Source organism: Atta cephalotes (assembly GCF_000143395.1).
Source record: "Atta cephalotes unplaced genomic scaffold scaffold00003, whole genome shotgun sequence".
In the NCBI taxonomy this organism is placed as follows: Eukaryota; Metazoa; Arthropoda; class Insecta; order Hymenoptera; family Formicidae; genus Atta; species Atta cephalotes.
This window is the reverse complement of record NW_012130067.1, coordinates 9,272,920-9,294,821: the sequence shown is the minus strand read 5'-3', so window position 1 is coordinate 9,294,821 and position 21,902 is coordinate 9,272,920. Positions and strand designations below refer to the sequence as shown.

At 32.8% G+C, this 21,902-nt stretch overlaps 1 protein-coding gene across 1 annotated transcript; it reads left to right on the top strand.

Moving 5' to 3' along the window:
• Positions 1 to 1,992: 1,992 nt before the first annotated feature.
• Positions 1,993 to 17,368, top strand: LOC105625653. The gene is made up of 7 exons (XM_012206975.1): positions 1,993 to 2,348; positions 10,774 to 11,028; positions 11,695 to 11,887; positions 12,219 to 12,432; positions 12,522 to 12,661; positions 13,402 to 14,820; positions 16,268 to 17,368. The coding sequence occupies exons 1-7, from the start codon at positions 1,993 to 1,995 to the stop codon at positions 17,366 to 17,368; spliced, it is 3,678 nt and encodes a 1,225-aa protein (XP_012062365.1).
• The last annotated feature ends 4,534 nt before the right edge of the window (positions 17,369 to 21,902 follow it).

The window sequence follows — 21,902 nt, the reverse complement described above, 5'->3', positions numbered from 1 at the left end:
ATCTTTTACGCTTAAGATTCTCAAAATATATTCACTTTTCATCGCTAGTCACAATTCGATGAAGGAATAATTTCTTTTGTACCTGGCGAGCAGCATTTCGCAAGTGGTTTTTCGGTTTTCCTGCTGTCTTTCATTCAGTTGTGGAACCCATTTTCCCATTTTCTTTTGAATCTTTCCCATGGATTTCAAACGTATGGAGATGGCTTCTCGTGTCACATTCAATTGATTCGCAAGTTGTTGTTTGAGCGTCATCCTCATCCAACAATGCTTGCAATTCGCTATCTTCAAACTTTTTCGGTTTTCCACGTTCTTCGTTTCTCATGTCAAAATCGCCACTTTTGCATTTTTTAAATCCTCATTTTTTAAACACTCAAAGCACTGTGATTCACCAAGAGCAAGCTTCGACAAGCATTCGATGCGATTCTGCAGCAGTTTTCTTCAAATGGTAACAGAAAATCAATGCTGTCCGCAAATCGTAGTTTTCAGGCACAAAATTCAACATGTTCAACGCTATTACAAACTATACTATTGTATGAGCTATTGGCCATCTTGGTAAATTCCGATTTCATATTTACATACCTGGTAATATCATGGCAGTCATTTTTGGCCCGACCCGATTTGCACCAACTTGAGTTAGAAAATAAAATAGCTTCGCTATTGATATTATAGCTCTATCAATAGGAGAGCACGAAATATCATTACTTCAATCCAGGTTAGTGCAAACTCGATAGGGCCGAAAACGCTATAAGAATCGACTAATCACAGTATTCTAATCAAGTATTCCCCTCTTATTCATCAGTAAGAAAGGAATACTCGAAGATGATTGGTCAATTTTTACAGATTACGCATATGATTACGCTCAATATAAACGCTCCCTTCCTCCGTGCCTTAAAATATAAGGGCTAAGGCCGGTTCGTAATTAGATCTTATATTTAAGACCGTCTTAAGTACGGTTTTAAGAAGTCATGAATCAGAAAGCTTCATTAGTGTCTAAGACATTGCTTAAGGCAGTCTTGAAATAAGATTTGTCTATGAAAACCGGCATCTAGAATACTGGCATTGATGCTTGGCATTCTTAAGAAAGCAATGCATCTTAAGATGCATCTTAAGAGAGCATTTATATTGACCGTAAAACATGTAGCTGTTCTATAATAGTCAACAGTTGAATGATTGTAATTGCAAGAATTGATTAATCACAATCAAATATTCTCCTCACATCTGACTTGATTGGTTAAGTTTTACAAATACACTTACTTATTGTAGAATAGGCTTTATTATATTTCATGCTCTTATGTGTCTTCAACGCGCATGCGCTAGAAAAAGCTAGGTCTTGCTAGCAATACTGTAGCCAGTAGGTGCATTCAGAACGAGAGCCGCTCACTTAGCGCTCAGTGAGCTCTTTTATCTGATTGGTCTATATTTTAGGATTTAATGGAATATGCCAATCAGATAAAAGAGCTCATTGAGCGCTCAGTGAGCGGTTGTCGTTCTAAATGCATCCAGTGTTACTGTTAAGGCATTTCAAGGCGTATAGTGCATACTCTATGGCGACGGAATAAGAACGTACAAACCGAGGAACGAAGCGCGAATGAATAGCCGAGTAATGTTCGTGAACCATCGTAGCCGGTATCGATTTGTCTGATTCTCGCCTGCTGATTCTCATCTGGCTGCTAGGCGCTCTCGATTTGAGCGCCTGTACCGACGCGGCTACCACGCGCGGTACCGTTATGACGGATTCGCGCGTCGCTGCATATTGTACGCGGTTCGGCGATTTGTGTAGCAGTTTCTCACATGCAACGATTTTTCCGAGTAATGGCGCGTAGGGTTGCTAACGAGTAAGTCCAGCTGATCACTGAACGGTGGACAACATGGTAGTTCGCAGTGACCGCGCACAGGAAGACGATACGTTTCTGCATACGTGAGCCGTGACCGGCTGGAGGCGGGCGAGCGGGTGGGCAGGCAGGACGGTGGGACGGGGAGGTTTAGGCTACGATGAGTACTGACAGTCATGATGAGACGAAATCCTGCAAAACATCCGCGAGGAGCGAAGAAGAGAACGCGTTTGATGTTAAACGAATTAAAAAGGAGCGCAATGACATTTGTGTGGAAAATGGTGACACTGCTAGCATTACCGCCACCACCTCTACCTCCTCAGTCACCGTTGCTACTGCTGCCACCACCGTCCTCGAGAAACGACAGCCACCGGCCGGCAGATTCGCCTCGAATGGTTTTCACGGAGATGGCGATCAGCTGCAGGACTTGGTTGCAACCAAATTCGCTACTTTGGCCAACCATGGTGCTTCTTCCAAGCAAGACAAGATTCGGATTATGATAGAGGATGGCATTAGGTTAAGTCGATTTTAAGTTTTATGGAAATCTGACACTCTGATATTTTTTTAGACTACAATTTGTGAAAATTACAATTTATGATGAGATTGATATATAGCTTGGGATTTGTCTTTACAGTAGACTAATCCCAATAAGCAAAATTAATATATTATAAGTAATCCAATCTGATCTAATGGAAGGTATATATCATTTGTCCACATTGCTAATTTGCTAATTTAAAATAATATAATCTCATTGCAAGTAAATCTCAAAGCAGTAAAAAAATACTAGGAACTAGCCTATGTAAGTAGTGTGTGCAATTGAACTGTGTACAAGATGCACCATTCTTCTCTAAAGGATAGCTTCAGACCAAGATAAAAAAGCAAAAGAGTTGCAGCCGATCAGAACTTGCGCTAATAGTCACTGGTTTCAATTTTCTGTGCTGCTTACTACCAGCACAAGATAACTCGCTGTTTTTCTGTTTAGATCTGAACCTACCTTAAGGGTTATGATACACAAAAAATTTAAGCAGTAAAATGCAAGCAATAAGCAAATTGGTTAATTACATTAAAGACTGTAAAATCATGTAATTTATGTAATAGCCAATCCAACATATTGATTTCCTTACTGTTGATATTTTGCTGCTTAAGTTTTTCACATATTATGACCCTAATATTTTCTACAATAGCCATATAATTGTAAGTTGAAGTTATAAAGGTCAATGGCACAAAAAATTTCAGCAATAAGACATAAGCAGTAAGGAAATTATAAATAATAATATAATGTAATATAATATTGTTTATATTATGGCCTTACAGTCTTTACTGTGAGTCCAATTTGCTTACTGCTTATGTTTTACTTAAATTTTTGTATGCCTTGATTTTAAAAATTGACCAATGAAATACAATATAAGGAGATTATTCGACTGTAATTGGTCAATTCTTATAATTAAACTACTTATGCTTATGACTATTGTAGGACAGGTATAACACTTTGCCAGAAGAACATTGCTGCAAATTGCTGTTTGCTAGTCTATTAAGCTGATGTTTTGTCTGCTAATTATTATAATATTATAATATTAAATATAACGATAGATTATCAGGAAATTGGACAATCATAACTAATTAGAATAAGAGGTATCGCTTAATATAAATAGCTACAAAATGATACATTCTGTTCGAATTTGGCTGATAGTATGCTACTAAATTCTGCTATTAGAGTCTATTATATTCTTTACATTCTGTTAACAAAATTAGTAGCATATTCTATGTAAGATCTGTTTTTAATAGATTTAGTTATCTAAATTTTTTATTCAAAATTTCTTATATATGTAACAAAAAGTTGTTACAAAATAATAAATAATAAACAACAAAAAATCTCAATCTTGTTGAATAATGGGTTTCTATCCTCTACATTCAGATAATTTACTCTTAAAAATTGGCGAATTTAATGCAGAATCTGGAAATCTTGTGTTACAAAACGATCATTTATATCTATTGCAATAACTATGTTATGTCTGCTAATTACAAATTGAATCGTCAACAAGAGTTGCAATGGAATACTTAAATTCATAACATTCATAATTGTAAACCGATTAACGAGCATCTTTGTGAAATTAAATCTTGTAATCATGTATCTAATGTTCTTGAATTTCAATGTGTAGTATTCATTTGATTTATAATTCATTTCTATTTACATTTTATTCTTCTGATACTTATGCTATTTCTAATAATTTTGTATGGTTTCATAACATACTGAGGATGGCTTAATTGAGGCCGATACATTAATATATATGTACATATATATATATATATATATATATATATATATATATATGTTCATCTCCTATTTAGCGGAATAAAATTTAATTTTGCTCAAAAAATATCCAGTGATATATCCTTCTTTATTTATTATTTTGATATTTTGTGTTATGTATATTTCAATACTAATTATGCATACATAATACAAATAGATTCCATATAAAAATAAGAACAATTTATTAATATGTAAAAATATTGCAAATTTGTATGATAATTTTAAATTGTTGAGAAGTCTTTGTGAAGCATTTTTATCACTTACCATATAATCATGTCTGAGCGTGAGAAATGTCAGGGTGCTGTCCCATGAGAATCGGAAAATGGAATCTCGGAAAAGTAATAGAGTGAGGACCAATCAGAATTATTGAGATGCATTACTGTTGGTCTGCACATATATATGTTAAATACAAGATTATCGAAATTAAATTTCTATATGTATAAAAAGAAATTCATTAATAAATAATTGTTCGATAAGTATTCATTTTTCCAGCATATAAATATAACCATTTATATCGTTGGGGATAAAATTGCATGCTTGTTGATCCGAAATTTTTGTGACTGGGTTTCCCTAGAAATGCTCTCAAGAGAGAGGATTTCTGCCAAAACTATGTTCAAGTTTGATTGGTGCAGCCATTATGTGGCAAAATTTTCATGTCATCTTTGTTTAACGTTCGGATAATAAAGAAGGATAATCTAGGTATAATTCGAGTAGGAATTTGAACAAAGCCCTGAAAACGCTATATTTTAAAATTTGCTATAAAAACCACCAGTTTGTCACATCATTGGCGAATATTTGCCAGACTTTTTCTTGAGGATCTTTAGGACTTCTGTGAAGTTGGCACCTTATTTTTCAAAAAATGAAATTTTGGTTACAATTCCGAATGCACCCCGAAAAGTTCTGGAGTTTCTGCTCAAAATTAAGAATAGTTCCAACAAATTAATATAAAAAAAAAAATTTAATTTAGGGTGCTATCTTCACAAAACGCAGAATAGAAAAATCGCGATTATTTTCTAAACCATTAATCCTAGCTAACTTTAAATGATAACTTTTGATAAAACTCTGGGGGGGGGGGGGATAGAACTCTATAGAACTGTCAAGAATTGCTGTAATGTTAAAAAATTTTTAATATAATAATATAATAATATAATAATTATCTTTTTTCATAAAATATTTAAAATAAATTTTTTGATTTTTCACAATTTCGGAAATTGGTCCATGGGGAACCCAACCACAAAAATATTTCGGATCGACAAGCACGCAATTTTATCCCCAACGCTGATTATGGGTGCGTTCCACATGAAGTTACACATGGAACGCATGATGCATCATTTGTCCTTGTTCTTTACCAATTATTAAAAAAGGATAAAACAATACATCATGCGTAATTCGGAATGCATTCTATATTTATAAATGATTATATTTATATGCTAGAAAAATGAATACTTATCAAACAATTATTTATTAATAATGAATTTCTTTTTACAACGTATAAAAATTCAATTTTGATAATCTTGTATTTAATGTATATGTACATTCACTGAAAAGATTGCAGCAGATTTTTTTCTATGGTTTTCAGAATGCAGTCTATTCACCGAACGATTGATTTTTACTTACGGATCCATAAATAAGAATCAATCATTCGGTGAACAGACTGCATTCCGAAACTTATTTAAAAAAAGTGTTGCAATCTTTTAGTTGGTGAATGTACAAACGAACAGTAATGCATCCCAATAACTCTGATTGATTGATTCCCATTCTATTACTTTTCCGAGATTTCGTTTTCCGAAATTCAGATTGTCACAGCAGGGAACAGCAGCTTCAATTTCATGATTAGTGATTTTTGATGAAGTTGTTGGCACCTTGATGTTTCGAAATCAGAGTTTTGATAAAAGTTTTGGATTCTTTAGAACAAGAGAAAAAGTTCTTGATAGATTTTAGAAAGAAGTCCGTTCATTCCGAACAATAAAAAATGAATTTCACAAAATAGAGGTGCTTCACACTCAACATTAGTACCGAATAATTTTGAATAGTCTATTCAATGTCTTTTGGCAAACTAAAGTTCAAAACTAAAGTTCCTGATGTATAACAAAATTATTTTTCAATTATTAAAAAAAATTTTTTAATTAAAAAATAAATATCAAATTTTTTTCGGAAATCTGACAAGAATTCTTAGCCTCCAAAAGAGTTCTAACGATTATCCTTGATAATCGATGCGCTAAAATTATTAATAACTAAAAAGTTCGAGAATATTCTTAGATTTCGAATTTTTTCAAATCATATAGATAGAAATTTTTTTCGGAAATTCGGCGTCTAACGCAAATTCTGATAACCTCCTCAAGAATTCTATCGATTGTTCTATAGGGATTAAAGTGAAATGAAAAATAGAGAAATTGTAGCTTTTCAAAGTTTCAAAATTGTAAAGTTGGCCATCCCCCTTATTTCAAACAATGTTTTCATTGTTTTAATCAACGGAATTCTTGTTAAAATTGAAAACTCTAAAAATTTTTCGGAGGGAGGGGGGGTTATTCGAACTCTTGTTAGGAACTGAATTTCTGAAAAAAAATTATCGATTTATCGAGAAAAATTCGAAATCTGAAATTTCAAAGTTCTAGAATTTTCAAACTTTTTTAAATTATTGATTTCAGCGCATCGATTATTAAGGATAATAGCTAGAATTCTTCGCGGAGCTAATAGAACTCTTTTCAGAATGTGGATTTTCGAAAAAATTTAATATAATATAAAAATTTTTTTAATAATTAAATAATTTTGTTATATCTCTAGTATTTGTCAAAAAACATCGAATGGAGTATTTAGAACTATTCGATGTTAATGTTGGGTGTAACGTTAGTACCCCAACTATAGTACTCAGGAGTTTTGATTAGAATTCCCGTTTTTTTTTTGACGAGATGAAGTGTTTTATATTACAAATTGAAGGAAGTAACAATCTATGCGATAATTAGTGCGTTAATATAATAGATTAATATAATAGATTTCATTCAATTTCTATTGTCTCTTCGATTTAGACATACATTAATTTCGTACACATTTCGACTTGATTTAAATCATTCTCAATGAAATATATAAATAAAATATACTATCTTGCAATCTGTGCAATCCTGGTGCCAATTATCCGCCTTATTGCGATGTTTCCTTGTGTTCTAGTTCATAGTTAGTCATTCCAATAAAACATAGAAACTCAACAAGGGCTATATAATTACAAATTTAGTAATAACCATCTATGGTATAAGATTGTATGTACAGAAAACAGATAGTCACTCATCAAATTGCAAATTATAAATTGCAGATTATATAAACGTTAAGTAGTCACTAATGTACAATATACAATATAAAAATTTTATATAATTTATAATAAGAGTTCCGCTTAATAATTATTTTAAAATAATTTAAAAAAAATGAGGTGCTAACTTCTTATCGAAAATCGAGATTGAATAGTTTTGAGTAGCCTAATAGTTTCATTTCATGAATCTAAAGTTCCTGATGCATGAAAAAATTAAAAAAATAAAAAAAGTTAAAAATTTTTGAAAAATCAATTTTTAGACATAATAATTCTGATTAGAGTTCCTGCTTCCTTTCAACAAGAGTTCTTTGTGTTTTAACGCGCGAGAAATAAAACGATAAAACTATTAAGCTGCTCAGAATTATTCAAGCTTGAATTTTAATAAGAAGTTAACACCCCATTTTTTAAAATTGTTTAAAAATCATTATGCGAATCTCGCGTTAAAAAGTACAGAAAACTTCACTGATATGATTCTGACGTTCAACTTTATCAAAAATAAAAATTAATACCGTTTGTACTTTTGTTTGTACCTATCATTATTTCGTTTGTACTTCAAACAAAAAGTGAAAAATAAAAAATGGCCAGCGCGCAACTTTAAGATTTTTTAATTTATGCCATTCGAAAGAGAATCGTTTGTACCCGTTTGTATCTCTCCTACTTTCGTTTGTATCTCAAAGGGTTCGAAGATACAGCGTGTTTCAGTTTTTGCGCGACCTCTATATAGCGAACTTAGCCAATTTTCAAGATATTGAAATAGGATCAACAGCGAAAGAAAAGGTAAAACAATTCTTTTTCGAATGTTGTTGGTCCCATATCTTCAAAAATTTTTTTAAATGGCCGACTTCCCCTCTTGGCACATTTTCGAAATTTTGAAATCGCTGTATCTCCGAACTCTTTGAGATACAAACGAAAGATACAAACGGGAAAGATACAAACTATCGGGATAAACGATTCTCTTTCGAATGCCGTTGGTCTCATTTCGACTTCTGAAATTGGCACCTCATTTTTCAAAAAATGAAATTTTAGTCACAATTCCAAATGCATCCCGAAAAGTTCTGGAGTTCCTGCCTAAAATTAGGATGACTTCACAAAACGCAGAACGAAAAATCGCAATATCTTCTAAACCATTAATCCTAGCGCTAAATGATAATAACTTTTGATAGAACTCATGCCACTCAGAATTATCAACAGCTGTAATGTTAAAAAATTTTTTGTCTCAGATGTGAGAGAATCAGACATTCCAAAAATTGCGATATTTCTTAAACCGTTGGTCCTAACGCTACAAGCATTAATAACTTTCGTTAGAACTCGTGTTATCCAGAACTGTCAATAAAATTGCCAGAACTTTTAAAAAATTTTCATTTTCTAACACTCCTCGGGTGTTAGAAATTTTCGATTCGATGAACAAAAAATCGCGATATTTCTTAAATCGTTGATCCTAGCGCTCCGATCTCTTAAACCGTTGGTGCTGAGTAGCAGCCCACGAATTCTAACGAAACTGCGTTTTGTGAAGTTAGTATCCCAAATTTTTAATTTTTTTTTTTTTTATATTAATTCGCCGGAACTATTCTTAATTTTGAGCAGGAATTCCAGAACTCTTCGGAGTGCATTCGGAATATGACCAAAATTTCATTTTTTGAAAAATGAAATGCCAACTTCACAGAAGTCTCATTTCGATGTCTTAAAAATTGGCTAAATTCGCTATATAGGGGTCACACAAAAACTGAAACGTGCTGTATCTCGGAACTTCGAGGTACAAACGATTCTCTTTCGAATGGTATAAATGAAAGTAAAAAATCTTAAAGTTGCGCGCTGGCCATTTTTTATTTTTCACTTTTTGTTTAACTGTTTGAGATACGAACGAAATAATGATCGGTGCAAACAAGTATAAACGAAGCACAACGGCCTATAGTATTAATTTTTATTTTTATTAAAGTTGAGCGCCAGATTCACATTGGTGAGAACTTCGTCTTGTTGAAAGAAAGTAGGAATTCTAGTCAGAACTATTGTGTCTAAAAATTGATTTTTCAAAATTTCTTTTTTTATTTAAAAAAATTTTTTTCATGCATCAAGAACTCTAAATATTCATGAAATAAAACTATTAGGCCGCTTAGAGCTATTCGATCTCAATTTTCGATAAGAAGTTAACAAACCCCCATTTTCAAAAAATTATTTTAAAATAATTATTAAACAGAACTCTTGTTATGATTATTAAATTATATAGAACTCTTCGTTTTGTCAAAAGAAAACGGGAACTCTATCGGGGACGAGAATTAATCAGAATTCCTGAGTATTATAGTTGGGGTGCTAATTTCTCCGAAATTACTCTTAGTATAAACTATTTATTTTTTAAGTGTTGTGGTTAGCAAAAAAATCGAATTTTATTTTTTCGATAATACGTTGCCTGAGGATCATTTTAATACCAAATATATGCGAGCAAATAATTCTGTAGACTTTGTTTAGAGGAATTTATGATGCAGCTAATTGACTAGAAGAAAATCTTTATTTTTTACGTTTTACAATTAACAAAAAATCGAGTTTTGTTTTTTTCAATACATTCAGTACATTGACTAAAACAATTATTTTGATATCAAATATATGCGGGCAAATAATTCTGTGGAAATAGAAAAAGATCTTAAATCGCGGTATGATGCGTCCTTGATAAACTATTTTAACTTGATAATTATTTTTTTACATATTAAAGTTAGTAGAATATTGGATTTTAGTATGTTTCAATAGTACAACGTCTCGGGATTATTTTGACATCAATACATACATGTCAGCAAATGAATATTTAGTGATAGAGAGGTTACTTATCTTGCAGTACGTGTGAACTGGTATTTCTTTCAAAATGTTAAATTTTCAAATTTTTTTGTATTATCTTGAAGCAAAAAAGCAAAAAAATCTGACTCGATTTCATTATACTGCTACTGTATATATTTTTTTAGTATGGAAAGTTCAGCTTAATAACTTGAATTTTCTTAAATTAAATGTTTGCTTGAGCAAACAATTCGTTTTTCAGCAAGAAATTAGCAAATAAAGAGTTAATTAATTTTTAAGTTTAAAGTTAATTAAATTTTTGACCTATTGCGAATGATTTGCGATGATGGGGGTCCAAGTTAATAAGGATAAAAAACCGAAAAGAGCAAATTTTTAATTAAATTTTTATATTTAAAAAATATTTAAAATATATATTTAACAAGTCATTTTTTGTAAATTTAACTGTAATACAATAGATAGTTTCTATCTATTTTCATACATTTTTATATCTTTGAAATTATTTTATTTTAGTCAAAGTTATTAATATATGTTATCTTTTTAAATTATAGCGAAGAATCTAGAGCGCTTGTGGATAAAATCTTCTCGCAGGTGGAACAACTTAAGATAGAAGAAAAGTTATTGTTGTACCTGAAACTTCCGTTATTGCTGACAAATCCAAGTGGGACCGTCGATCCATTAAGGCAACCACTAAATCCATTAGGAAATCGTTACGAAATTCATCAGACCATTATGTGGATTAAGACTCATTTAGAAGAAGACCCGGATGTATCTTTACCGAAACAAGAAGTATATGATGAATACAAGTAAGTTGTCCGCTACAGGGTGTACTCTAAATACGCTAAAAGATTTTAAAGGTGATTTCTCACAGAAAATCCAGACGAAAATTTTAAGTGATTATATGTCCAAAATGATTTATTTTCAAAGATATATGGTCAAAGTTAAAAAAAAATAATTAGAATAGCCTGGATGGTTTTCGAAATTTTTGAAAAAAACGAAATTTTTTTTAGCATCATGTATCTTTGAAAATAAGTCTTTTCAGACATATGAAGTTCTTGTCTTTTGAATTTTTGTGAGGATTCACCCTTTAAAATCTTTTAGCATACTTAGAACATATATAGAAGAGAAAAACTTGGATGTCTCTATTTATTTTTATAATCAAATCACTTAAATTTAAATAAATTTTTACTTAGCAAGAATTTACTTAACGTATAATTCTCAAATTTCTATTTAATTTGAAAATATCAAATTAAAATGAGAAATTAACTATCTATATGTCCATTTATGAAAGAATATGTTACAGAAGAATATATTATTTATAGAAAAATATATATTGTAGAAGAATATATTATTTATATATAGTGAAATTTCGCAGATAATTATTTGATTGTTTGTGAAAATATCTGTTTTCTAATAACTTTTTAAGAAGAATTTTTTTTCTTTAAGATATTGCATATGATTTTTATTTTTAGCATGTATTGTATAAGAAATTCTATGAAGCCGTTATCGACGGCTGATTTTGGAAAAGTCATGAAACAAGTATATCCACGAGTGCGCCCTCGTAGACTCGGCACACGAGGCAACTCTCGTTACTGTTATGCTGGTATGCGCAAGCGAATTAAATTGGATCCTCCAACACTGCCAAAGATATCTGGCTCTCAAACTGTGAGCAATAAGCAAATAATATATTCTATAATTCTCGCGTAATATATTTTATCGATAAAACTTCTTGCCAGAAATTATTTGAATTTTTTTCTTATATATTCTCTTTCATCTCTTTCTTTCTATTTTTCCCTTCTAATTTTTCTATTTGCTATGACTTAAACTTAAAGTATTGTGATCGTTATATTAATATTGTATGACATGACAATTGTTTCATTTGATATATTTTATTGTTTTTACTTTCTTCTGTATATAAATACTTTTTTAAATTTTTTTATAACCATTAGAATATGTAATATGTAAATACGTAACATTTAATTATTAATAACTTCAGGAGGAACATTTAGAGGAAAATATTACGGAAGAAATGCTAGGCGCTGCATCTACATTGATAAGAGAATGGGCAGAGAAAATGTTGGGCCCGAAATTTCCAAATTTGAGTGCCTTAGCGCGGCATCTTGTTGATAATTTTTGTGTTGATACTCGGTCTTTAGCTGCTGTGTGCATTCTTTCAGCTTCAGATCAGCGTGATACTTCATTTAATAAAGGTGAGCAATTGAATTAAGTTTATAAAATTTCTTTTTTTTCTATTTTTTTGTTTCAATTAAAATATTAATTCGTAATTCTCAATCGTTAGAGGTGATTTCGGATCTACCAACACCACCCGTAAGTGGTAAATCCGTTAAGCTTCGAGAAGCTCAGTTACAATTGCAGCGCAAACTTCAACAACGCGAGTATATAAAAGATCAGAAGCATCGTCCTGATTCTATTGTACAGGTATATAGTGTAATGTAATATTGTAATTTAGTTGATAAAATATGGATATGTGCAAAGTTATCTTTTAATGATCTTTTTTTTATTTTTTATGCTTTTGAGACATTAATGAAGAGTGGAATAGTATGTCAGTTCTCAATTTTTTACTTCGAAGATATTTAACTTCAAACATTATTTTCTTATAAATTTATTAATCTCTGACTTTTTTAAATTCTTTATATTTATTTCCTGTTGTTCTTTTTTTTAAGAATAAAGGGATGTTTAAAAAAAATATCAATGTTATAATAATCGATAATTATCAGTAAAACTGACTTTTAATTAATTTATTTATTGAAGAAAAACATCTATGTTGATTTTATAAAAAATATCATATCATATAAATATAAATATTAATACAATGAAACAAATGCGTTTTAATTTGAAATATAATAGATAAAGTGCGTTTCATTTAACGTTCATAATGCTCGCGAATATCATTTCATCCTAACATCAAATATTAAAGGATAAGATATACATGCGAGTATTTTGAATGATGGATCGCACCCATAGAAAATTATGAGAGTAGAAAGGGGGAAAGAAAAGAAGAGGAAAGAGAGAGATTAATAAGAAATTTTAATAATTTTTGTTATATTGTACTAATATTTTTTAAATAGAAAATATCAAAAGTTAATAAAATATTTTTAATTCAATTAATTGATAAGTTGATTATATTTTGAATCCAGGATATAATTTTATTTTTACAGAGCAAAGAAAAATCCATTGATAGTAAGGGAAATATCAATAAAGGATGCAAAAAGATTAAGTCCAATCAGTCACCTCAAGGTACAAATGCAGCAGCAACAACAATAGTTGCACAAAACTCATTAACAAAATTGAACTTATCTGCTGTAGTTTATAACCGGCAGAAAAAGATATCGAAAACTTACAATCAACAGCAACAGCAGCAACAACCTTGTAATGTCTCTCAAGAGTCTAACTGTGATAATCTAGTGGTACAATCGCGCAATGACAGACAGAATAATAGCAACCCTAGAATAATGTTGAATGCGCAGCGCGATGTCAAAGGTAAAAATGCCAGGAAACGTGCCAATAATCCAATTGTAGCACAACAGGAGCCCAGCCCTGAGAAACAGACGAAGCTCGCAGAGGAGAGTCCAGAGCATTCCAACGCTTTGTTACCCAAGTTAGCTTCTATCCAACGTGGCGGCAAGATATCAGTAATACTAGCTAGCTCAAAATCTATCAAATATAAAGCAGTTGAGACTGCGGATAGTCAACTTGTTAAAAACTGTGATATTGACTCGTCGAAGAGTTGTTCCACTACTGGCAACATAGTGGAAACATCTTCGGGACTCCTTACGAGGGACCAGATTCGCCTCTTGCAAGATACACCGGTCTTCAAAGATGGAAAGGTTCGTGATATCGACACGGACGCTTTGGATGATTATCTAAACGGTGGAAACAATTCGCAGGAGCAAGAGGAGGAGTTGCTACAGTATTTTCAACAAAGTAGTTCATCTAGTTCTGATGTGGAAACTAGCGTCGTTGGTTCCGATACCGAGCAGATCTCTCGATCAGACAAAGTGTCGCAGCTGCGATTGATATTGCAACAGAATTTGAAAGCACCCGTTATTGCCACCGATCTGATGCCCGTAACCATCGTTCGACAAAGCGTTGCTGTGGAAAAACGGGATCCTGCACAGAAACATAATCTCATACTCCCAACACTTCTAAATCATCCTAATCCGAGTAGCACTCGACGTCGTGTTAGTTTTGAAACTAATGTCGTCGAGCATGTCCAAGAGACGACAACGCCCAGTGTAGCCAATACTGTGCCACAGAGTCCAAATACGCGACGCAGAATATTTAACTTCACGCCGATCTCACCCGGACCGCATTCTCCCATTAATGGCCGCGCGTCTAAGTCAAATTCGGCAAACGCAAGTCCGTTCGTATCTCCGCGTAACACCCCGGTGCCGAGATCACGTAGTAACTTGCAAGCCGGCAGTTCCAGATCGCGTGGCCAAAAGACGCTCTCTCGTTCCATCTCGTGCAGTGTACCGTACACCATTAAAACTACGGACACCTTTATCGTACCAACATCGAGCGGAGCGGAACACTCGCGGCAAGTGCTGACAGTGGCAACGAACAAGTCGTCGGAGGTACAGACCGGAATTGAATACAACAACTAAATTCAAGTCCAACTAGAGTTCTTTTTGACAATGATAATAAAGAATTTAAGTATATAGACAAGTCAATACAATTGATTGATACACAATTGATAAATGCAGATATTCATACGATATTCAAGACATATAGTATTCAACATATAATATTCATAGTCCTAGTTTATACCGAGCACTTGATACGTGTATTAACTAGTAATTTTCTATTAAATTATTTTAATTTTAGCAATATATTTAAAGAATGGTGTGCTAAGCTGGTATAATATGCATCTAGATGATTAATTAAATAGTCATATCGTATATACGTTTAACGCATCGTCGAAATTAAAATAATTTAATTTTAATAGGAATTGATCTACTAGTTAGTACGCGTATTAAGTGTTCGATATAAACAAGGTCAAAATTTATACCAATAGTAAATATTTGACTAAAAAAATCTGAGATTGAAATTAATTAATTAATCATCTTTTGTTGTAAATATATATTATACTTTCAATACATATTTTAATATTAGGTGTGGGAAAAAGTTCGTGGCGTTTTTCCCGTTAGATGGCATTAAAAAAATACCACAAACTTTTTCCCATGTCTAATAATACATACTTTCACTATATCACGCGGATATTTGGACTTTGCTTTGGGATTGTATCAGTCGGTGTATATGCTCGCTTAATATTTTCCTAAAAGCTAATATATTTTTATGTTTAATTTTATTAATACCAAGTACTGCTCCCGCTCCATTATTCGTACATACGGATCTGGATTGGTTTCATACGTATCCATTAATTCGGGTATCTGTAGAATGGTGTATGATGAGTATCCAAAGAATCATATAAGAACGATATGGGTACCCGTTTTGATACGAGTATCCACTACATGCTATAAATATTTGCATGTAATTTTGTCAATTTTAAAGTGTTTTTTTTTTTTTAATAATTTTACAATTGTTTGTAGTGATTCTCATTCCATTTGTAATTAAAATATTCCAGAGCTAAACTGTTTCGTTTTCGCATTATGGATATTAAATACATTTCCAAATTTAATTTGTTTTGCAGGGACTATATGACCGATTCATCCTTAATTTAAACTATTTAACTATTGTACAAACAAAATGAAAATTAGTATAATTCTAAAATGCCTTTAAAATTGACAAAATTGTACGCAGATATCTGTAGCATATAACGAATATGCATGTATCGAAACAGGTATCACCCATGCGAGTACTGTACCTGTACTGCAGATGGTTCTGCGGGTACCGAATTAATGAGTACCAGAGCCGTATGTACGGATAACGAATTTGCGGGCGGGTACTGAAATTTTATGTTACCTAATTCCTTTTCTTAGCTCTAGTTTTAAATTGTATGTACAAAGTAATTTATAAATAAAGACATTCAGTCTTTTTGATAAAATATTTTCCCCGATACAGGTCGTTCTGAAGGGACCACCATGCACTGCATTTCTGGACTTGACGCCTCAGAAACAATTACTAATTAATTATCCAAGTCAAGAAAATTTACAAGAGGTCAAGAATGTATATCAGAAAGGTCAACCACCTCCACCCGATCAAGAAATTACGGAACTTCTTCACGCTAGCAGACACTTGAGCAATGAGCAATTATTCTATAGATCACAATCGGTGCCGTTACATAGGATGGTAAATCCCGTGTCTTTAATGTCTCCGATTTCTACTCAACAATGCCTATCATCAGTGCAAAATCAAAGCTTCAATCCATCAACAAGCAGTTCCATTGCGCCTACCCCAGTACCGAGCGAATATAATGATTTTGGTTCTTCTATCGGACAAGAGGGCACATATTTGTTGGATGACACAAACTTTATGTCAGACGAGCAGCAGTTTTTGATAACGGACAAAGGGATCGCATCTGAGAATATTAATAATATTTTTACGATCTTGGATGAGGAAGGTCAACCAAATTTGCAAATACTATCTGAACAGACTGCAGAAGAAACATTGAACAACACAATTGTTCTTGACGCTTTGCCGAATGCCAATTTAAATTTGTCGGAAGAAGATATGTTGGATACGTCGAGCATTCTCACTGACGCCGGTGGCACGTTACAGAAAATAATGCAATCACGATCATATCCGAACACGCCATTGCCAGCGCCAGTATCTGCATACACATCTTCGTATACAGAGGACAGTAACGGCTCCAGATCGTATCCATCGACACCTTTGCACACAATGCAATCCCAAGAAGTGTACCAGGATCCAGGCGAGCCGATATTATCCAGTCCTATTCTTAATTCTCTTAGTTTACAGGGTGACGTGACAAACGTCGCTGTCGCCTCCGTAACTGGCGTCACAGCTGGCACTGATGTTGTTGCCGTTGCAGCCGCTTCTTCCAATAGTCTCTGCAGGAACGTCGTTGATCTTCTGGGGGCTAGTTTTCTCGAAGAAGCCGACACGGAGACGGATGATCTGGATCCTCTTGGCAATTTTGGCCTGCAAGATATGGATTCGTTAACGCCGCTGTTCAACGAAGTCACGGAGCCTAATCGCTGAGACCATTATCTGTTCGGTCTATCATAATTTCGCATTTGTACAGGGAGAGGTGCGATAAAGTATAGACTGGGTCCCATGGTTCTCAATCGTATTATTTCATAGATCATTTTAGAGTAAACGAAAGACGGTTAAAAGCAAGATATATAAGTGAATTTTAATAAGGATTAGATATTATTCAATTTTAAGATGTAGGATATTTCAGAATTTTGCGTATATCTGTTATAATGTAATTTGATCATACAATTTAAAATATTTTAATTATTTTTTACTACAAATTGTGTATATAGATTTTTCATATAGAAGGCATTATTTCAGCTTATAGTAAATTATATTTTGACATGCAATTTACTATCCAGGCTGTATTGATGACTGTTTAATCTTCATCGCAATAAAAAGTAGTATTGAAATAATGGCATCTGAAACTTTGGAAAATTTGCGAGATTTTTAAAAAGTATGTTTTTAAATTATTAAAGATTATATTCGTTAAGTATATGATATATATGTAATTAAAAAGGAATATTTGTTTTTTTTCTATGAATATTTGTTTTATTCCTCGGCAAAGCTTGTGACCCCCTTTACAACGTGAAAATTACGTAAATACGAATATTAAATGCAAATTGTACTTTATGCTGGATATTCTGAACACTTTATACAAGAATACAATTTGAAAGAACTTGTATGTTGGGTCTTTTTCTATTTCAATCATCTCTGTGAAATTAAATTTATACATTTTTTAATTTTATGACATTAGCTTTTATGAATGAACATCACAACTTTTGTACATTACTTTTTGTACATTAATTAAAATTTATTGTCATACTATTTTAATTTTACTGACAAACGATTACGTCTAATTAATTCCTATAAATTGTTATTCTGTAGAACACAGCTATTTGATGATATAACAATTATGAAAAAATTATAAAAAAATTTTCGAAGAATTTCCATTCTATTTTTTTGAAGGAAATATAGAACGAGCAGTTATTTTACACAATACTTGATTAATTCATATATTGCTAATAATTTTTTAAAATTCTGTATAAATCTGTAAAAAAAGTCATTCAATGGATTAAATAGGGAATATTTAATATAATTTCTAGCGAAGGATCCTGTTTGCATTTTTGATTGCATACATCGATTGCATCACTTATGTTAAATGCATCCAGAAGCACGACCGCTCACTGAACACTCAGTGAGCTCTTGTACCTGTTTGGTCTATATTTTTAGATCTAATGGAATATGCCAATCAGATGCAAGAAACTCATTGAGCATAATGAGTGAGCGGTTGTACTTTTGGATGCATCCATTGGCTGTCATTGGGTGCCTAATAATTTTTTATTGCTTTATTTAATAAGAATATTTTATTTTTAAATTAACCAATTTTTATTGATATATGCGCAATATGTGATGTGTGTAATCAGAGTCGTCTCATGACTTTCATGTTAGGGTTGCCGCACAAAATTCCGCAACAGTGACGTGGCTCCGACACACTAGCGCGATGTTAGTCGCGCGCAATATTCAATGACAGTATACCTTTAGAATGAGATTATTAATAAAGCTGTACATTCATTGGATATCGCGTATCGCGCGACGAACATCGCACTGGTGTGCCGGAGGCATAAGGGTGCCATTCCATAGAGCGGAAATTAATAATGGAACGGAATTCGCGGAATCAACACGACGAAGTCATTCCGCTATTTTCACTATAATTTCACCGTTAGAATTTGCGGAATAAACGGAATCTCAATATTATATGCTGTCGATATATTACAACTATTGTCTATATAATGTGATTGATTATATGTATTGTTTTTTGTCTTCTTCATTAATATGGATACAGTAACAAAATGTCGATTTCAATGATTGCAGTAAATATGAATGTAGATATTAATCTACAGCAGCCTACGATTCCGTTAATTTTCTTTCTCTTATGTCATATTGAGCGGTAAACGCGGAAGCGGAATCAAGTTTCAGCCAATCATGGCTTCTGCACAGATCGCGGTAACGTTTACCACGACGGAAATTGTTGTACTAGCCTATAATTCTATGTTCTCAAGTTAGTAACTATTTTTTTGCAAAACTTTTAGAAATGATGAAATACTACTTTCACTGCGCGGCAAAAGTTGGATTGAGTTCATGAGTTTTACAACTCATTATTGCTTATTATTAGCGATGAGATACTAAAGAGTCTTTCAATAAGGACGCTCAATTTTTAAATGTAAATAAAATAAGTTGTGTGTGAGATATCCACTCAATTTTTTTTTATTTGAAAGAATATTTTATGGCATTAAGTATGGAATATAACGTCGTTCAAATGTCCGCCGCAGCTTCGCTTGATAACACGTATTCGGGCGGTCCAATTTTCGATGATTTTCTTGCATAAATCTGGCTGAATTTGCTGGATTTGTTATGTTGATTTTGAGAGCATCAATTGTTTGTGTATTTGTATAGACCTACGATTTAAGATAGCCCCAAAGGAAGAAGTCTAAAGACGTTAAATCGCGTGATTTCGGTGGCCAATTCACGTCGCCGCCGCGCGAGATAACCATGCCCTCAAATCGCTCGTGCAGAATGTCCATTGTAGCATGCGGTATGTGGCACGTAGCGCCATCCTGTTGAAACCACATGTTATCGGTATCCATATTATCCATTTTAGGCCACAAGAAGTTGCTTATCATCGATCTGTAGTGCTCGCCATTGACGGTTATGGCAACGCCCGCTTTTTGGAAGAAGTATGATGATTCCGCCAGATCAAAATCCGCACTAAAGTGACTTTCTCGGGATGCATTTGGAGCTGGTGTATCTCGCGTGGATTGGTATCGTCCCAAATTCGATAATTTTGCTTGTTCACATATCCATTTATCCAAAAATGGGCCTCATCGCTAAAGATGATTTATTTGGCGAAATTTGGATTAACTTCCAACTGCTCCAGAACCCAATCAGCGAACACACGGCGTTGTCTATGGTCGTTTACCTTAAGTTCCTGGGTCAGTTGAATTTTATAGGGATGCAGACTCAAATCCCGACGCAAAATTCACCAAGTTGAAGTCGCAGAAAGGCCAAGTGAACGACGAGAAATTGACCGGGTTTTTATATTCTTACGCACAGCAGCGATGTTTTCAGCAGACCTTGCGTTTCGGCGACATACTGGTATTGACTGATTATTTATCGAACCGGTTGACTCGAATTTGGCCACCAAACGTCGAATACTCGGCAGGACGGTTGTAGCGAGGATAAAAATCACGTAATGCGCGGAACGTTTCTCGAACGGAGCACTGATTTTGATAATAAAATTTTATGATTTGCACAGATTGCTCAACACTATGACCTTCCATGGTGATTTGCCATACACTACTAAACAATTCATGACAAATTTGACAGATGTCACTTTAACAACATGGCTACTATGATCTAACAAAGAGTTTCGAGCGTCCCTATTAAAAGACCCTATATTAAAGACCTTCCTTACGGAAGGTCCTCGTGAATATTGAAGTAATTAAAAACTGATATTGTACCATTTTTTATGATTTATTAACTTAGTAGACGTATTTATGCATTTAGAATAATATTCGATTTTTCTTTAAAATTATGATTTCAGTGTTATTGTCAAAGTTTTTTTTTATCAATAGAGATGATAACTGCAGAGAAAAATTTATAATTTTTCTGCTATAATTATAATAGGATATTATAGTTCTTTACAAGTATATATTTATTTATGGAACATTTATGTAATAAAAATCATGAATTTAATAATGTATGAATCAAATATTTGTTATAGTGATTTCGGCTAGCAACATCAACGTGCATTGGTGCATATCAAGACATACACTGTTAATTCTCGCCGCGGCAATGTATGTTTCGTTAGGCGAGATTCACGAAATGCTTCATTACCAATCTATAATACTGATTGCGTGGTATCATAGTCTCAAACACTCAGTATTTGAAGGCTAGTTTTAGTAAAATGATATGTCTGACTGGCCCTTTTCAGCCTAGCGATCTTTATTTGGAAGAGTACTATGATTCCTACAAGAAATCGAAAATCCATTGGTCAGAAGAAAAAGAAGAAGGATTTCGCTATCCTTATATACTCCGATATAAACTTGAAGAATGTCTGAAAAATCAAAATAACACCTCATTCATAGTCCTTCCTTATTTTAAGAGTGGAGGAAGTCTCCATGGAGGACTCTTTGATTCTTTAAGCCTCCTTGTTTCATTGATCTCAAGTCTGCCTTCCTGAAGAAAGAAATATTTTAGGAATTTTAGTAACTACTGAAGGCAGCATATCACAATATATAATATATGCAAATCTAATATCGTGAATTACGAATAATAAAGATTATAAAGGTATTGTTGATTGAATAAAATCGTGATTAATTTTTGTATTTTTGCATTTTGCAACAATGGACAAAAATAAAACTAATAGCGATTCGATTAAATGCATTAAATGCGCACTGATGCACATTAAAACTGTTATACACAAAATACATACACAAAATAACGTAAATATATGTTTATAAATAAAAATCGATTAAAT

Bases quoted from the DNA above. Each gene is read 5' to 3' on its own strand.
- LOC105625653 (XM_012206975.1), top strand. From the start codon at position 1,993: ATGAGTACTGACAGTCATGATGAGACGAAATCCTGCAAAACATCCGCG. The intron at 2,349-10,773 runs GTTAAGTCGATT...TTTAAATTATAG, and splicing joins ATGATAGAGGATGGCATTAG to CGAAGAATCTAGAGCGCTTG. The intron at 12,433-12,521 runs GTGAGCAATTGA...CTCAATCGTTAG, and splicing joins TGATACTTCATTTAATAAAG to AGGTGATTTCGGATCTACCA.